The 16,804-nt window shown below is 35.7% G+C and overlaps 1 protein-coding gene across 6 annotated transcripts in view; it reads left to right on the forward strand.

The window, feature by feature from the left end:
- pds5 (cohesin associated factor B pds5) overlaps positions 1 to 16,804 on the forward strand; it is a 143,126-nt gene that overhangs the window by 75,268 nt on the left and 51,054 nt on the right. For 4 of the 6 annotated variants that reach the window (XM_081727604.1, XM_081727609.1, XM_081727610.1 and 1 more), the window contains exon 22: positions 216 to 245. The exons of the other annotated variants lie outside the window; for them this stretch is intronic. In XM_081727604.1, coding sequence (XP_081583730.1) covers positions 216 to 245 — 30 coding nt within the window. The remainder of the gene's footprint in view (positions 1 to 215; positions 246 to 16,804) is intronic. 6 annotated transcript variants of the gene reach the window in all.

Here is a 16,804-nt window from a genome sequence, read left to right on the forward strand (position 1 = left end):
CTGAAAGACCACTTCAGGTATTCATTTTCTGTCTTGCGTTTGCGTGTCATTATATTTAGTATTCGGTGAGTTTTCGATAAATTTAAGCACGAATATATATTGTAAGGAGGGGTAATTGGAAATAACGTTGTAGGGATTAATTAAATATAATTCCTCTTAATATAAAATCTGTTATATGTTATTTATAACAAACCCTTCGTTTACTCCACATGCAGACTGAAGAAGGAATTGCTATTGACGCAGAGGTAACCTCTCTCAGTATTTCTCTCTCTCTCTTTGTCTCTGTTTGATGAAAACATTTCCAGCATGTTAGTGTTCTTTCTTGTATACAGTTAAAATTTTTATTTATTTATTTTTTTTTAATAAATTTTTGAATGAATGTGTGCATGTTCTAATATTATTTACAAGTTGTAACAAAATGCGAGGACCAAAGGCAACATAATGAAATATCGTGCGTAGTACGTTATCCAAGCAGTTGTCTCTGCCACATGTGGATTCATGACTATATATTGCCAACATTTGTTAATTGCTACCAACCTTCCTGTCGTTTGCGCTCACTAATTTTGAAGGGCCTGCTGGGACGTGTAGATTTCAGCGGGAAATGACTGTTCTAAAGGATATCAAATGTTAGGTATGAGTATTTAGTAATTGGCATGCACTGCAACAACGGTTGTTAAATTTCAAACTTCTGTATTGAGGATCAAAATATTTGGTGATGAGCTAGTTGTTTTGTGCCATTTTTGTCTCTGTAAATCAGTACTAACATTCGGAAATCGTAGCCACAATGTTAATGTAAAAATTATAGAGATATAATTCTGTTTTTATTGTTAAACCACCAACAATAGTACATTCATTCCTGTTGAATTTCCTATGGTTCTGGCTGTTAAATTCATCGTAGCTTAAATAGTGGGCGTAATTTCGCGTTCGAATCTCGGTGCTGGTGCAGACTCGGTTTTGATCCAGAATTGTGTGGCATATCGAAGGTACCGGTAAGTGAGAAGGTAGGGAAGATTGGACTATAAAGCAAAAAACGACGTTGAAAATCGATACTTTAAGTATCCATCATCCACTTCAACATGCGTCATCAGGCCTTTCACATATCTTAGCTGCAGTACCAGAGAGCTTAAGTTTAGATTTTCGACTCGGTCTTAACCCTTGGAATGGGAAACACCAGATCGAATCTTTTTTCACCTGTGTATATTTCTCGTGGTAAATTACATTGTTTTCCAGCGTTTTACACGAATCAGTGAAGATAGACATGCAATTGGATATTCAACAGCGACATTAAGATGATGCTTTCACTCGGAATATAAGTCTGAACTATGCTATACATAAGTATCGAAAGTCCTATAGAACGATTTCTGTCTGTGTGAGAGCAAAAGCGGTCCCTTGGAATGGATTCAGGATGCATCTACTCCGTTAATCACTATTCATACCGGAAGTAGGGTTTTATCATGGACATACACCGGTGTGTGTTTTTTTCTGGAGTTCTCCCGTTTCCTTCAGTTTCATCATTCCATCATTATCATCATCTTTCTTATCCTCGGGCAAAACAAAAGAACAAAAGTAGTAAAAAATAATAATTTCCAGTTTCAACATTGATCGCCATAGACAAATACGGATCGTTAGAGTCGATTCAGCGTCTCAAGAAAAGATACGATCATCATCCACATATATCTACTAAAACCGGAAATGTTCACTTCCGGTTTCACTATTTTCATAGACCAAAAACGGAGAGAGATAGCAGGAAATAGCTTTTTGATATGGCTTCAGTGTCCCTGTCCCAAGACTAAGTCTCATCTGCAGCTTTGAATTTCTATTCAAAACGGAAGTGTTGGAAAAAGACGAGTTCAAGTTTCAAGTGTAAAAACAGTAGTGGATAGCTAGAAACAGTTTCTTGATATGAATTCAATATCGCAAGAATGAGTTCTATGTCTGATCATCTCTTCTGTTACAATCAAAAGTTATACTAGCCTACTCCCTGTTTCAGTCTTGAATTCGCTTGGTTTGGAAGTCTTAAAGTAGGTTCAGAAGTAGAAAGAAACTCACTTGTTATGACAAATATGCATGGGTCAAAATGACTCTTGGTTTCGTGACTGGAAATGATCTTTTTAATAATAATAATTTGTTTGTACTTAACACCCGAAGGCAATTACAAAGCACAAATTGTTAATTTTATAATGGTGCAGAATGTGCTACATGTAAAGTAATTCTAACAACTAACCATTACTCATGTTTTGTTCACGTACAGTCAATAAGTACCAGATATAATAACAATCTTTACACTTTATTAAGTAACATTTGGACGCATTTTTGTTTAAATATTGAGCATTTTAATTGAAATATGTCATTGACGTTGCAAGGCGTAAATGAAGTTTTAAAACTCATGTCTATTATTATTATTGCTTTGATTATGTAAAGAATTGTTTCTCGAAGTTCATTCTCGCTGTGTCTTTTCTGTAATGAATGGATGTGTCTTCAAATTCCTGTTGCTTCGTACTGTCTGGATGTACTCAACTCATGGCCATAATATTGGATTTTCGGTATAATAATAATAATAATAATAATAATAATAATAATAATAATATGATGTTGGTGCCGTTTGTGGCCAACATTTCAATCATTTGAAAGTTTACATCAAATAGCATCGATGTTAACATGCAGTCATTTCTTAAGTTATAATACACTTCTGTATTATAATTCAAATTGTGTCAAGGCACATAGTATGTGAAGATACTGGTTTGGAATGTTTTTATCACGTCACGTAATTCCACAATCAGAAGTCAGGAGATTTTAGAGACGATTCAGTTGTTTGATTTCAGTGAATACATTGTCTATATCGTGCTTCACCATTCTGTGTCCCAACTTTCCGTGGTTTAATACATCGCAATGAATTTGGCCAGGATTGTACGACGAAAATAATAATAATTGCAAGGTCAATTAGTGCTGAAATATGAACTACTATGCATTCAAAAAAATGGATCAAACTCAATAATCGCGCTTACAAGATGATACGTCTGTGACATTTTGAGTACCCAGAAGTTTCTCGCCGGCTAGTAACCGTAACTCAGATTTGAATCACCGCCATCTGCTACATAATATAAGAATGTATTCGGGCATTAGATTACAACACAATAATCAATATTTTTCGAACAAAATTATATACCTATTATCTAGACAGAAGAGAAAGGTCAAAAACAACGTAGAGTAAACATTAAGTGATTGGTTAGACATAAGAATAATCTTGAAAACATACTGTAACAGTTTTGTATTATCGGGCATAATGTTACTTAGGACATTGACATTTTCGACAACACCATAACTTTCAGTTATAGTTAGATCTCAGTATTTTCTGTGTTCCTGTGAATAACCGATTATGAAGTTTTGCCTTGCGTTGATATTTTTTTCTTGTTGTTTTTATAAATGATACACTTTGTTTTTGCTCGACATATATTGACTATTTGTTGTAATGTTTGGTGGAAAATGATTGAGGCAAGCAACAGTCTATTCTATTTTGACATTGACTTTCCCATGCTTTCAATATTTCTCAGGCATTTGATTTGCTGTACGTGTAAATGAACAGAAAATTTAGGATTGAATTCGTTATAAAGTAATAATTTTAAAAAGTTTAATGTTTTTAGTAATGATGATAACTGCATGTATTCTTCTTAAGATAATGGATGCTTTTTGTGTAGCAAAGTAATATCAAAAATAGTGAAATTAATTATTTAGGTTAGAAGTGAATATAAACATTGTAATATTAATAACTAAAATCCATTTTTAAAAAGTCGTTAATATGTTTCTTGGATTGTACATTTTTTAAAATACTAGAAACATTGGTATTTGTCTTAATTTAGTTCATTCTAATATGCTAGTGTTTTGCAGAACGAAAAAGTCGGCGTAAACAATTATGTTATTTTATGGGTGACATTCCTATGGTCAGTACTAGCATGTTTTATCGTTATTTCTTTTAAAACTTCCTTAAATTCTGCGCCGTTTCTTTTCCTTTTCTTTTTTTCTTTTCTTTCCTTTTTTTTCTTTTCAATACTCGATCTATTAGTTAAATTATGCGGGCATTTTCATGGTTTTGAAACTACTGGAGTTTTAGTTTTATTTTACAGCGTTTTTTACGGTCTCTGAAGCACTACAATTGTTTGTTTAGTTCTATAGAGGTCTGCAAGGGCCGGAATTTTTAGCCCTGCCCAGCCCAGCCCGTGAATTTATAATATGAGGCCCGATCCCAGTCCGAAATATGTTTAGCCTTTAGGCTCAAGCCCTTGTGATAATCAAATGAGCCCGAAATAATCCCGAATTACAGAACCTTCATAATTATTGCAAAATTGTATTTTTATTTGCAACAATTAGCGGTTTAATTTTGGAGTTTATTAATGCACCGCGTATTTTTTCACTAATACATATTCTCCTTTTTGTAATTTTGTAATATTTTCGACATCTATTGCGTTGCGATTTAGTGTCCGCAACGTTTGATTTCTCATTTTACAAAATGGAAATACTATATTTTTCGGAGAATTTGTGAAAGAAATGCTTTCGATTTCAGCAAATAATAATAAAGAACTAAAATATAAACTAATGTTGCCTTGAAGAATAAATAAATAAATAAAAACTTGTTCTGAATGCTTTTGTTCCTTTAACTCAGTGTAAGAAACAGTACTTTCACTCACAGATAAGCTAAGCATATTTATTTCTGTTACTTTTAGTTTTTCTCTCCACTACACAGTTAGTTTTTCTCTCAATTGCAACATGTTAGATTTTTAGTATGGGCGTCTCAAGCTACAAATTTAGATGTGGTTTAAAAATTATCCAGAAAGAACTGTCCGATAAATATCGTTGTACAGTATATTTGCAAAGTTAGGTCCGAAAAGTTCCAAGGAATGCGGTTGTATATTTAAATATTTACGGCCTGTGCCCGGCCCGAAGTGATCTATGCTGTGTAGGCCCTAGCCCTTCCTAATCCCCAAGGTCAGCTCGAGCACGTGCAGACCTCTTTAAGTTCAATGTATTTTATTTTTTAAAAAAAATACTGTAGCTTTTACTTCTATCCTATACATTATTTTCACTGTTTTCTTTCTTTCTTAGAATACTTGATGGATTACTTGCAATTTACAGTTTATTTTATCTTTTCAAAGTTCTCGTTCTGTTGAAATCTACAGTACATTTTAACATTTTTTTGCGTTGTACAGTCACGAAAGAAAGTATTCTTCAGTTGAAAATGTTTCTTTTCCTAATAACTCAACAATACATTAACCTATTAGAATTCTGACTTTGGCAAGTTGTCAAGTTATAACTATCCAAAGAATAACAACAAAAAGATCCAAGTTAATTCATTTGTTCTCGAGCTGTTGGCAAAAGAAAATTTGTGAACTGGCAAATACTTTCTTTTTTGTGTGTACAATGTTTTAATTTTTTTCTTTTTCAAAATATTCACTGTTCTATTCTACAGTATACACTATTTTATTATTTTTATTTGAAATACTCGAACTGTTGAATTTCACAATATATTTTCTCATTTTTCGAACTGCCCAGGCTGTTAGTTAAATTGTGGCGTGTAGTATAATTTTTCGAAATACGTAATTAGTTCGTTGAATTCGGTTCTGTATTTTAACGTTTCCTGAAATTCTCAGGCTGTTAGTTGAATTCCACTGGATATTTTCACATATTTCAAAATACTGGATCCATTAGTTGAATTTATAGTGCATTTTCGTTTTTCGAATTACACGATTTATTGAATTCTATAGCATACATTTTTCGATACAGCTGTTAGTTGCATACTTCAGTGTATTTTCACGTTTTCTGATCCACTCATGTTGTTGGTTGAATTTTATTTATTTATTTATTTATTTTTAAATACTCGAGGTGTTAGCTGTTTAATATAGCATATTTTAATATATGGAAATAATCAAGCTATTGAATTGTACAGCGTTGCCAATACTTTTCAAAATATTCTATTTCGTAGTTGAAATATACAGCGTATTTTCATACTTTTCTTCAAGATACTCGAGCTGTTAGATTAATTTTCGAGCATATTTTCACGTTTTTCTAAATACTGTAGCTGTAATTTGAATCTTACATCATATTTTTCGATATAGTGGAACGATTACTTCATCGTTTTCACATTTTTCGAACTATTCAAGTTGTCAGTTGAATTTCGGAACCTATTTGCAGTTTTTGTTTGTTTGTTTTAAATATATAAATAATGCTCGAGGTAGGTGGATGTACCGGTTATAGCTACTTTAAGGACTTCATTTTCGTTACCCTTTTTTTGTAAAAGATATTTCCATATTTCCATTATTTATGATGGAAACTTCTAATTTGAAAATGTATACTTCTAATTTCTTCAAAATGTATACTTCTAATTTGAACTCGTATGAACATATTTATCGTATTAAATCGTTAACTATTGTCTTTAGAAGGTGCTAAGCAAGCATTTTTAAAAAATAATACACATTTCACTACTTTTGGTCATTCTGTTACTGCTTATGGGCACTCTTTTTTCCACTTATGGCCACTCAAAATACATATAAAAAAATCAACTTCCAAATTAAGGTTTATTAAGGAAAAAGATATCAAAGATCATTTACTTATACATGAAATTAGCCTGGATATAGGGCTTTTCCCTGCTTGTGTCTGAATGCTAAAGTTAGACCTATACATAACGCTGTTTGTGGTGTTTGATTCATCAACTCTCCAAGTTTGTCTACCCTGCAGTTGGCAGCCCTGCTTGACCTTGAGACGGCACCAGTGCTGTTTTTTTTTTTTTTTTCTTTCTTTGTTTCCTCAGTCCAGTCCAGGCAGGCGTGCAGTGCAGAGCAACTCAGCAACAATGTGTACTCCTCAATAGAAAGCGCAGTGTGTTATTTGGCTTGTTAAAACTGAGTCAGTTATAACAGTGCAACGTAATTGTAGACGTCAGTATGGTGGTAAACCACCTACAGCAAGAACTATCAGTCATTGGCTAAAGTCTTTCAAGGAAACCGCTAGTGTTTTAAAAGCAAAATCAAAATCTGAAGTCTACCAACATTAAACAAAACTTGAAGGAATTTTCTTTCATAATATGTACTCATTGATGTAAGCTTTCATTCATTTCCAAATTAAATTTATACTTAAAACTAGGAAGTTCTTTTTCAAACACCCTGTATAGGCTGCGTTACAAAATTATTTATCCTTAACATTTAAATATGTACATTTTATGTATAGTTTGCAGTATACCTATAATAAGATGTAGCGGACTAGAACAATATCAATGTTGCAGTTCTTTTAAGTGTCTTTACAGCTCCAGGAGACACATTCTTAATGATTACAAACTGTGCTTTCTTTTGAGTTCACACAAGCGCCTTCGCGACTAAGCGGTTAGCGTACGCGCCTTTGACGTGGGAGACCCGGGTTCAATTTCCGCCGGGAGTTCATGTGGTTTGGATTCTACATTGATCAGTAGGTCTACCTCTTATGTAGTCTCTCTGCTGAAACGGACGCTAAACTTAAGGTCAACTCAATTAACTCTTTGAGTGAACACATTTGAAATATTAAATATCATACTCAAAATTTGATATTTTGTTCAATATTACACCAACGTACTTGTACTCTGTCACACGGAGAGATTTCATTAAGTTTACATATAGGCTAACACAGTATTTATTTTATACCGAGTGTAGTAGGCTAGGACTGTTGTATTTCGTTTCGTTGTATGATTAGGTAGGGTTAAGATTATTTTTTTGATACATCAAAATATGTTTTGTTTTGTAATTTAAAGTTAACTTAATATTTAGGACTACACATGGATTTGACTATTTAGGCTTACAGCAAAAATGTGTTGTAATGTCAATAAAACACTGTTTTTGTTATTTCTATTAATAAATAATCAAATTACTATTACAACTGCAAAGGTGACCAGGAGCAGTAACAAGTATGGAACCACTTATGGCTACCTACTGGCCATAATTGGTTACTCATGGAATATCCCGACCCACTAATGGCCATTGCATTTATTTGTTGTGTTTTGAGGTTCTGGCAGTTACAATAGCATTATAAAGGAAATATAGACTTTTTTCTTACCAGGGAACGAAGTTTCTAGGCCACCAGATAATTTTTTTTTTTTTTTTTTTTTTTTTTTGTAAAACTCAAAACTTACAAGAAATTAGAGAATTCTGTGCATAACAACACACAAAATGTAACAGCATATCCATATTCATTAGATTCACAATGCCCACTGACTGAATTTGTTGCTTAAGTTCTATTGTTTTCTAGCATGAAGCTTAATAAAGGACTAATAATATGAAAGTGGCCATAAGGGGTATGTTGGCCATAAACGGTACCCTCCAGTCTATTACATTGTACGCATATTTGCATAGTTTTAAGAATATTCGACGTTTTGTTTTGATTTCTGCAGCTGTTTTCCATTTTCCAGTAGACCTCGTAAGATGAATTCTGCAGCATATTTTCACATATTTCAAAATGCTCAATCTATTACTTTACTTCTATAAGCAGCTTCTACAGGCATTTTCTCATGTTTCAAAATACCAAGCTTTTAGTTGAATTCCAAAACGTTTTTTGTAAGTTTTCTTTAATACTTGAGATGCTGTATGCATCTTTTCCTTTTCAGAATATTCGAGATGTTAGAAACAACATATTTAGCTGTTATTTGTAATTTTTGCAACTTTTTTTTTTTTTTCACATTTTGAAAATATTAGCTATTGTAGGGTTAGTTTCTCGTAGGTTTTTTTAAAATTCAGAGTATTGGAATATCCATTTTGTAACGTGGTTAATGCAACTTCATTTGTAATTGTTCAGGTACAGAGAGAATGAAGTAAACTACAGAAGAGGTTATCATGCTCCTGAATAATCCTTCGAAATACAAAAGGTTCTCTGCATTTCAGTTATTTAATACAATTGACAGAAAAAGTTCACATTGTCATATGATGTAGGTACTTGTGCCTTTTTATCATTGACCTAGTATAATGGTGACGCACAACAAGTACAAAGACTTTTAAGAAATCATGACAACAGACGTTGGATAAAAGAATACATAATCGTGCTTAATCTAGTAACCTTTTAATATAATACCTTGATGTAAACTTTACATAACATCTATGTAACACAGGGCCAGGGTGTCCCAGTATGAGTCAGCGAAAAATCTTTACTCAGGACTGGGAATATATTAAGAATGTTGTTTATAATTAGATTGCAGGTGGTATCATCCAATACTTTAAATCTGCTGGACATTCTGAAAAAGCATATCGATTAGGGGACAGAGACCAACTTTTTTAAAATTTTGGTTTTAAAGTCAGGAAAACAAAATGTTTTTTCTCGATAGTGAAAGCAACTTTAAAAATCAGTCAACACAACAATATAGAATAATAGGTTACAGATGCATTAGATTATATCAAGGTATGTTGAGTCATGATTAATGGTAAGGTTCTGAACTCTAAAATCAATTGATCTTGAATCCCTTAATTTAGACAAAATGTAGCGCCTCCAGAGCTTCCAAACTGAGTGCGTATGTTCAAGAATAAGTTTTCGACAAACGGGCACCGATTTTAATTTCATATAATATTTTCTGGTGTTTCTACATAAATTTCATGAGGGGATCTAACAGTAGTCTTCGAAGTTAGACCATGAAAGTTCTCAGTAGCTGATAGTGTATGATAACGCATAACTTCCACATAGGTGCACTAAATTTTGTTGACTTTTTGTTTGAAAAACTCTGTTCTTGCGGTGTTTTCATATAAATTTCATTAGGATCTGATGATAATCATCGGAGCTATACCATAAAACTTCTCAACGGTCGATAGTATTAATATCGTAATTAACCGACCTCATTGTGTGCATGGTCACTCATAACTTCAACTTAAATGTACTGATTTTGATAATCCTTTTCTTACTTTCAAAGGGGATACTTTTTCACAGGTTCCGTATCAATTTTATCAGCATTTAATAGGAATTGGATCGTGAAACTCCTCCTACCTTCAGTTTAGGTGTCTAACTAAACTAATAGGGTTATGAAAAAATAAGGGGGGGGGGGGATTAAACTTTTGTTAGGGAAAACAGTTTACAAAAATCAGTTGAAACCCTGATGTAGCTCTGCGCCTTTTGACAGTCTTATGAGAAAATAAACAATAATTCAGTGATGAGAAAAGCATGACATACAAAATTACTTTCATTGTATGATCATGTTAATTTTGGTAAAAATCTGGCAGTATTTAATTGGGGGGAAAAATTCATAAAATGGGCGGCAAAGAGAGGCAATTATGCGGTAATTTCAAAAATCATGATCGCTAGACATCCTGTATCCAGCTCAGATACAATTATGCACCCCACCATCTCAGATTTTCAAGAAATTTTGTGTATAGCAACCATAAAGAATATAAGAACCCATATTTCTTCTGTTTTTTCAATATTACGTCTTGTTAATTTTTTTAAAGTTTAGTGAGGTTATTGTGTTCAAAGATTTTGTGAACGAAGCTGTAAAAGAACGAATCAGTCTCACTTGAATTAAGCAGTAGGAGACAATGATTATAGCAAAATTATTGAATTCATCTTACTGGAAATTTTATGAGAATTTCGAAAATGTAACGTAAAACAAAATGAATGAAACATTTGTCAAAATGGTGATAGGTTTTAAAAAATGATATACATTCGTTTAGAAAGTTGTTATATCTTTTTATTTATTTATTTATTATTATTATCAAGAAGTAGGATATTGAGGCAGATATCAGTTAAGGAGTGTAGAATTTTTTATTATGGGATTGAAAGTATCGTGGGCATAGTGTACAAAGTAGCTCAAAAGTCCCAGGATAGTTTTCTTTCTCTGAAACAAGGAGTTTTCGGCCTTTCGAGTTCACTATTGTACCTATGATAGGGGTCCTATGTTTGAGGGTATTTCCGGTTCATAGCCGTCACATTGTATCGAAGTCAATTTTTGCTAGTGAAAAGGGTGTCATTTGAGGTATCAAATAGTACTGAAGAAAAATCTAGTGGGGTTTTCAAAATGGGAAAAGAACCCTTCATTTTCTAAAGGCATTCTGTTCATGGATAACGCTTTTTTTAAAAAAAATTTTGTTTTCTTCAGTGGAGAGGTTAACATTGTGAGCTAGTGGTCTACTTTGCCACGCTTAGTTGCATGCATGGAGAGCATGCCCGCGACCGTTCGGTCTATTTAATGGACGGGTTCCGCAAGAAAGTAATGCACCTCGCCCGTAGTTCCACAATATACGCTATTATTGCTCATGCACAAGGTGCACCGTCAAGATTTGTCCCTTAACCTTGACACCTAAGTGTGTAACCCCCATTCTCTGAGGGAGTGGGATACGCCCACTGCGCGGCCAGACCGAAGTCCTGAGTGCCTACCAGTAACCTACTGGTTGAGGCAGACTGCTAGCGAGTCAGTCCTACCATGCTCTGCAGGCATGGCGCCCGAGCTTATAAGGCAAGCTCACCTCCCGCCCGTGTTCACCGTTACCCAGATTCCTGGGATTGGCTCCCACAAGCTACCGAATCCCACGGTATGACCACAGCCCGGCAGAGTCCAACCCAATTCCGGGGCCCCAGGCAATGCCCGAGGGGGCTTGTTCAATCCCGGCCCTGCCTACCTCTATCGTTCAACTGGCAACCGCCTTGTCGTGTAGAGGTACCACGCACACGTCGAGATACTCCCGTATCTCATCCCGGACCCAATGGTACGTGTTGAGTCACCATTTGAGTTTGGTGCCGGACCATATCCCACTGTCTTTCCTCCCTTTGGCAGAATCAGAACCGTTACCCAGATTCCTGGGATTGGCCCCTCCCCCACCTCCGTTTGGTCCCACTGCAGTCAGGAATCCAACACTCCCCTCCTGGTAGGGTCGTCCGAACAATACGGGACTACCTCTTCTTACGAGAGAAGTGAACCGTACATTACCAGACCCAATGGCTGATGTAGACTGTCTACCTTTAAAGACAATGGCCATTTGGGAGCGGCGGCTCCCCTGGTAGGGTCGTGGCTCCTGCACCCAGCACACACTACTGGGACGAAGGAGGGACCCACTTCCTCAGCATTCCTGAGGTACGAGTATGCGTTAGGATACTAAGTATCCCATCCCGGACCCAAAAGAACGCATTACACTCTCTTTGAGGGCAGTGCCCTCCCGGTAGGGCGTTGGATCCGCCCACCCAGGGCACACCAACTACCCACTCTTTTTAGCGTGTTGGGGTACCACGCAGCCTTATCTCCCGGACCCAAGGGCACGGCTTAGTTGCCCATTTCGGGGGATACCCGAGGGCTCACCCCCGCCGGTAGGTGCGGCAGCCGAAGCTTCTTACCCCACTGAGGACGTGATGGTGTCACACGTACTCTCCCAGATCCAATGGCACGAGTTAGTCGCCCATTTCAGAGGATGCCCCCCGAAGTCTCACCTCTGCCGGTAGGTTGTTGACACCGCGTGTTCACCCACTACCATATGGCAGTTAAAGTACCGGTAGTGAGTCCGGACACCAGTGCCACCCTATCTCCCCCTGAAGGGTGCCGAGCCACCACAAGGCATGTGACCCGGGAAATACACAGGGGGTTCCTTCCCCTTTCTCAGCACGGGCTTGGGACCGGCCATTGCGGGGTTGGAGAGGTTGAAGAGGTTAACAGTCAAAATCAGGTATTTTGAGTGACAGTAACCTTCACTGAGCGGATACCTCCAAGGAGATTACTTTAGACCAGCTATGTGCAACAGCCGGCCCTCGAGTCAGTTGCGGCCCACTGAACTCTTTTATCCGGCTTTCCTGGTCCGTTATTGGAAATGTATTTTTTCGTAACCTCTTAACTTGAATTGAGCTTTTTTTTTCTAAATAACTGCTGTCCACCTTAAAAAATATCCTTCGCGTTGGAACATCCAGTTTACCACCGAACACTGAGAGATTAGTTCAAAACATGAAGGATCAAGTTTCTCACTATAATAGTAAGTAAATAGAATTATCTGCGTTTGTTTAGTAAGTAAACATTTTGGTTACCGTTAATAGCAGTTTTCTGTTCCTGTGGTGTTACTATACGAGGAACAAGTTCTACTACTTAGTTCTTGTGAAAGTGTCATACATTGTCTCGTACAGCCCTCGACACAGTAAGGCTTTTGTGATTAGCTCACCCTCTGTTCGAACTTGTACATGCCCGCTTTAGACAAATTCTTACTGGATCGATACTCAGATATACCTTCAATGGTAAACAATATTTGGAAACGCAGCTTGAGACACTACTTCTAAGGGAATGGTGCTCCATCACATTTGATATCGGGATTCGTAAGTAGTTCAATATTCAGATCCTTTGTATTGGTAATGGGCAACGGGATACAGTAGTGTTCACCTTTTTTGTCTGTTGCCACTTTATAGCAATGGTTGAGATTGAGTTTCTGTTTTTCGTTCTTATGCAGCATCAAGAGTGAAGACCTAAACCTACGATTAACATGTGCTCCGAATGACGACCGGAGTGATCACAGGGTAGGCCGTTGCCCATAATATTTTCTCGCTTCCAAGAAAACTGGATTTTTACACCATTTCTACATTATAACATTTTGGTTGAAAAATTCGGAATAGGCACTATCTTCAGCAACAATTGCCTGTGACATTTCCCGAGTAACGTGACTCGATAGGCCAAACGTCAGCATACGAACAACACATCCTGTACGCCAAGAAAACAATAGATCAAGTTTGTTGAGTATCAGTGCTCGTATGTAGAATCTTGTGGATTCAGGGAAACTTAGTAATGGTATTTGATACTCCACATAACTCTGAATCAGATTAGATCCAATATGACAACTATGAACAGGAATTACTTTCAAACAAAGACCTTTATCTCGATATACAACGGTGAGCTGAAAATGGCCATAACCTCCTCTGTTTGGGAGAAAGGAATAGTCACTCTGTACAGTATGTTCTTTGTAGGATACTAATAGTAAATACCCAACGATATTTTAACCCCTTGATAGGAAATGTGTGTTCTTTCAAGTGATGTCTACATCAGTGGCCAACCTCTTGACAGAAAAGTATATGGCGATTGTGGTAAATGAATGTCTGTATACGATTTATAAATCAGCGATCCTGAATTCTGATAGATATTTCATGGATTAAAAGAAACATTAACGTAATTTTCGAAATCATCAAATTTTAGGTAAATAGGGCGAATTCCAATACTTTTGTACCAGTCACGACATTGTGCTGCTTAATTGAAGTGAGTGATAAATGTCATACCGTTCTATCACTACATTGTTTACAAAATCTTCGAGCACAATCTTTTGGAGGTTGTAAAAAAATATCCAGAACTAATATGAAGGGTAAGGATAAAAAAGAAGGAATGTCACAAAACTATAGTTTCGAGAAAACAGCTTTTTAATATTGAAAACCGTGTACAAAGTGAATAGGATTGAATTACACGAACAACCACTTAATAAAGTTAAAGGTTATTGCACGCAGTGAAATAGTACCAAGAGTCACCAATAGACAGGCCAAAGAGCTCGTTAAAGCACACACATGAATATTCCTTATTCCCCCCCCCCCCCTAACCTTCATATGGAGAAGATAGAAGGGATTTTCCATATGATTAGTATATACAAGTTTCGTGAAAATCTGAGATGATGGTGTGCACTCTCCCGGATTATGTGACTTGGAATGACCGACCCACTTTCTTTGAACAGTTTCAACTACCTACTAAAAAAATATATAGTTGTTATAGCGGATAAATAATTGATTTTGCAAAAAAGAATTTCTGTGTGATTTTGAGTGTACAGTTTCGTTAATACCGTTTTTACTAACTCAGTTCTCCTTTTATTCAGTCTGCGTTGTCAGTGTCCGCGTATTATTTTGAATGAGTAATATAAACTTACTTAGTACTGGTGCTTTCAGTAACTTTTGTGAGTTATATCTGCTTGCATTTTTCTTATAATTTTAAATAGTAGACTTTCATATGGAGTGATAAAAGTCTTTGTCAGTTCTATAAATTCTCATGTGATGGATGGTGAAGTATTTGTCTTCAGAATGTATTGAAGGAAGGAGATGGTAATTTAGTAAGATCAAGAAACTCTGATATGATGAACAACGGATTGAAATATGGAAAGTATTAATTACGACCTCGAGAGTTTTGTTTGTGCCACGTTTAATTTATTATTTATTAATCTATCTGCGGGACGTTATATTGCGTTGATCCTATTATTAATTACGATTCATGAAATATATATATATATTATATGAACTACCCCTTCTATGGTATTACTTTACTCCAACAGGGTAATCGCTAACACACTCGACTTCGGTGCGAGCGGTCCCAGGTTCGATTCCCGGTTGGAGCACTCGGTCGAAAAAGTGAAATGCTTTATCAAGCCAGCCATCCTGAATGAAGTTCTCCTCAGTCACACCAGGCAAATGCCGGGGTGGTACCTAACTTATAGGACCCAGACCGCTTCCTTTCTTCTCCAATTCTTTACTCCCTCATACGTAACAGGCTACCATGGCCATAAATGCCGAAAGCCCAGAAATCTAAATCATATATATATATATATATATATATATATATATATATATATATATATATATATATATATATATATATATATATATATATATATATATATATATATATATATATATATTATTACCAACAAAAGTTAATCGGCTAGGAGCCGCAGAGGCTCAGTGATAGAGCACTTACCTGTGTTGTACGGGATCCGTAGTTTGATCCCATCTCCGCCAGTTGAACTTTGTTGTGGACGAACGTGCTGGGTTTTGTCGGGATCTCCCGTTCCCATTCCGGTCCCCACTTTCTTCATTCTGCCATTTCATCGTTATCATCATCATCGCAGTCTCTCTTGGCCTCGTTGCATAATCGTGGGACGTTAAACTAGAAATTTAATTTCAAAAGGTAACGCACTTTCATTGGAGTTGGAGATCATAGATGTGATTTCCGATATTGACTTCTCTGGAAATTTGATTGTTATGTCAGTTTTCAAAAGTGTTCTTAACTTTTGGTTGCACATGGTCTCACAGTGGAAAGAAGTTCAGACGAGACTCACAAAGGCCATATGTGCCAAAAATGCTTATTCATTTTCAGTTCAGTTCCCGCAATATGCGCCTTTTTCGCTTGAGAGTAAAATAAAAAGTTAATTTTTCTTGTGTAATGACCAATGTGTTAGTCTTCAGTAATATTTCGTATGTTATTCTAACATTGTAGTATATATCGGGGTATAGAAGCAATACCTGCTAAATCCATTTTTAATTTTGGCAGGAAACGAAGAAAAATTGACTCCCTTATGTTTCAGAATTGTTGAACAATTATATTTCGTAAGTGGTAGATTTCGTTCATTTCCATTAAGTAGTAACCACTAAACAGAAACATTGTTTAGCAATTCTGAAACATAAGAGAGTCATAATTGAAAAATGGATTTAGCAGGTTTTGCTTCTATATACCCCTGATATATAAATAATATGTATGTATGTATGTGTGTGTGTCATATTATTTTACAAAGTAGTTATTCCCAATGCTTTATTCATATGCAAGTTCAGCTGTAGTAATGTCAAAGAATGAGAAAAAATAAATCAGTTGTTTTCTGACTTGAGTAATTTGATTGGATTAATGGTTAATATTTATTGTAAAATCAATAAATTAGTTGAAATGGCAGAATTATGAATATGAAGGGATATATGTTAGTCTGAAAGTATTATGAGAATTAATATAAAAGTTTAAACGTACAGTTGCCAGCAATAGTGAATATCCTCAAGTATAATTTTATTTCTCGAAATTTGTATTGAATAAGTTGATTCATGGTAGTTTACTACCTAGCTT

This window comes from Thermobia domestica, chromosome 10, assembly GCF_964235325.1.
Source record: "Thermobia domestica chromosome 10, izTheDome1.hap1.1, whole genome shotgun sequence".
Classification (NCBI taxonomy): Eukaryota; Metazoa; Arthropoda; class Insecta; order Zygentoma; family Lepismatidae; genus Thermobia; species Thermobia domestica.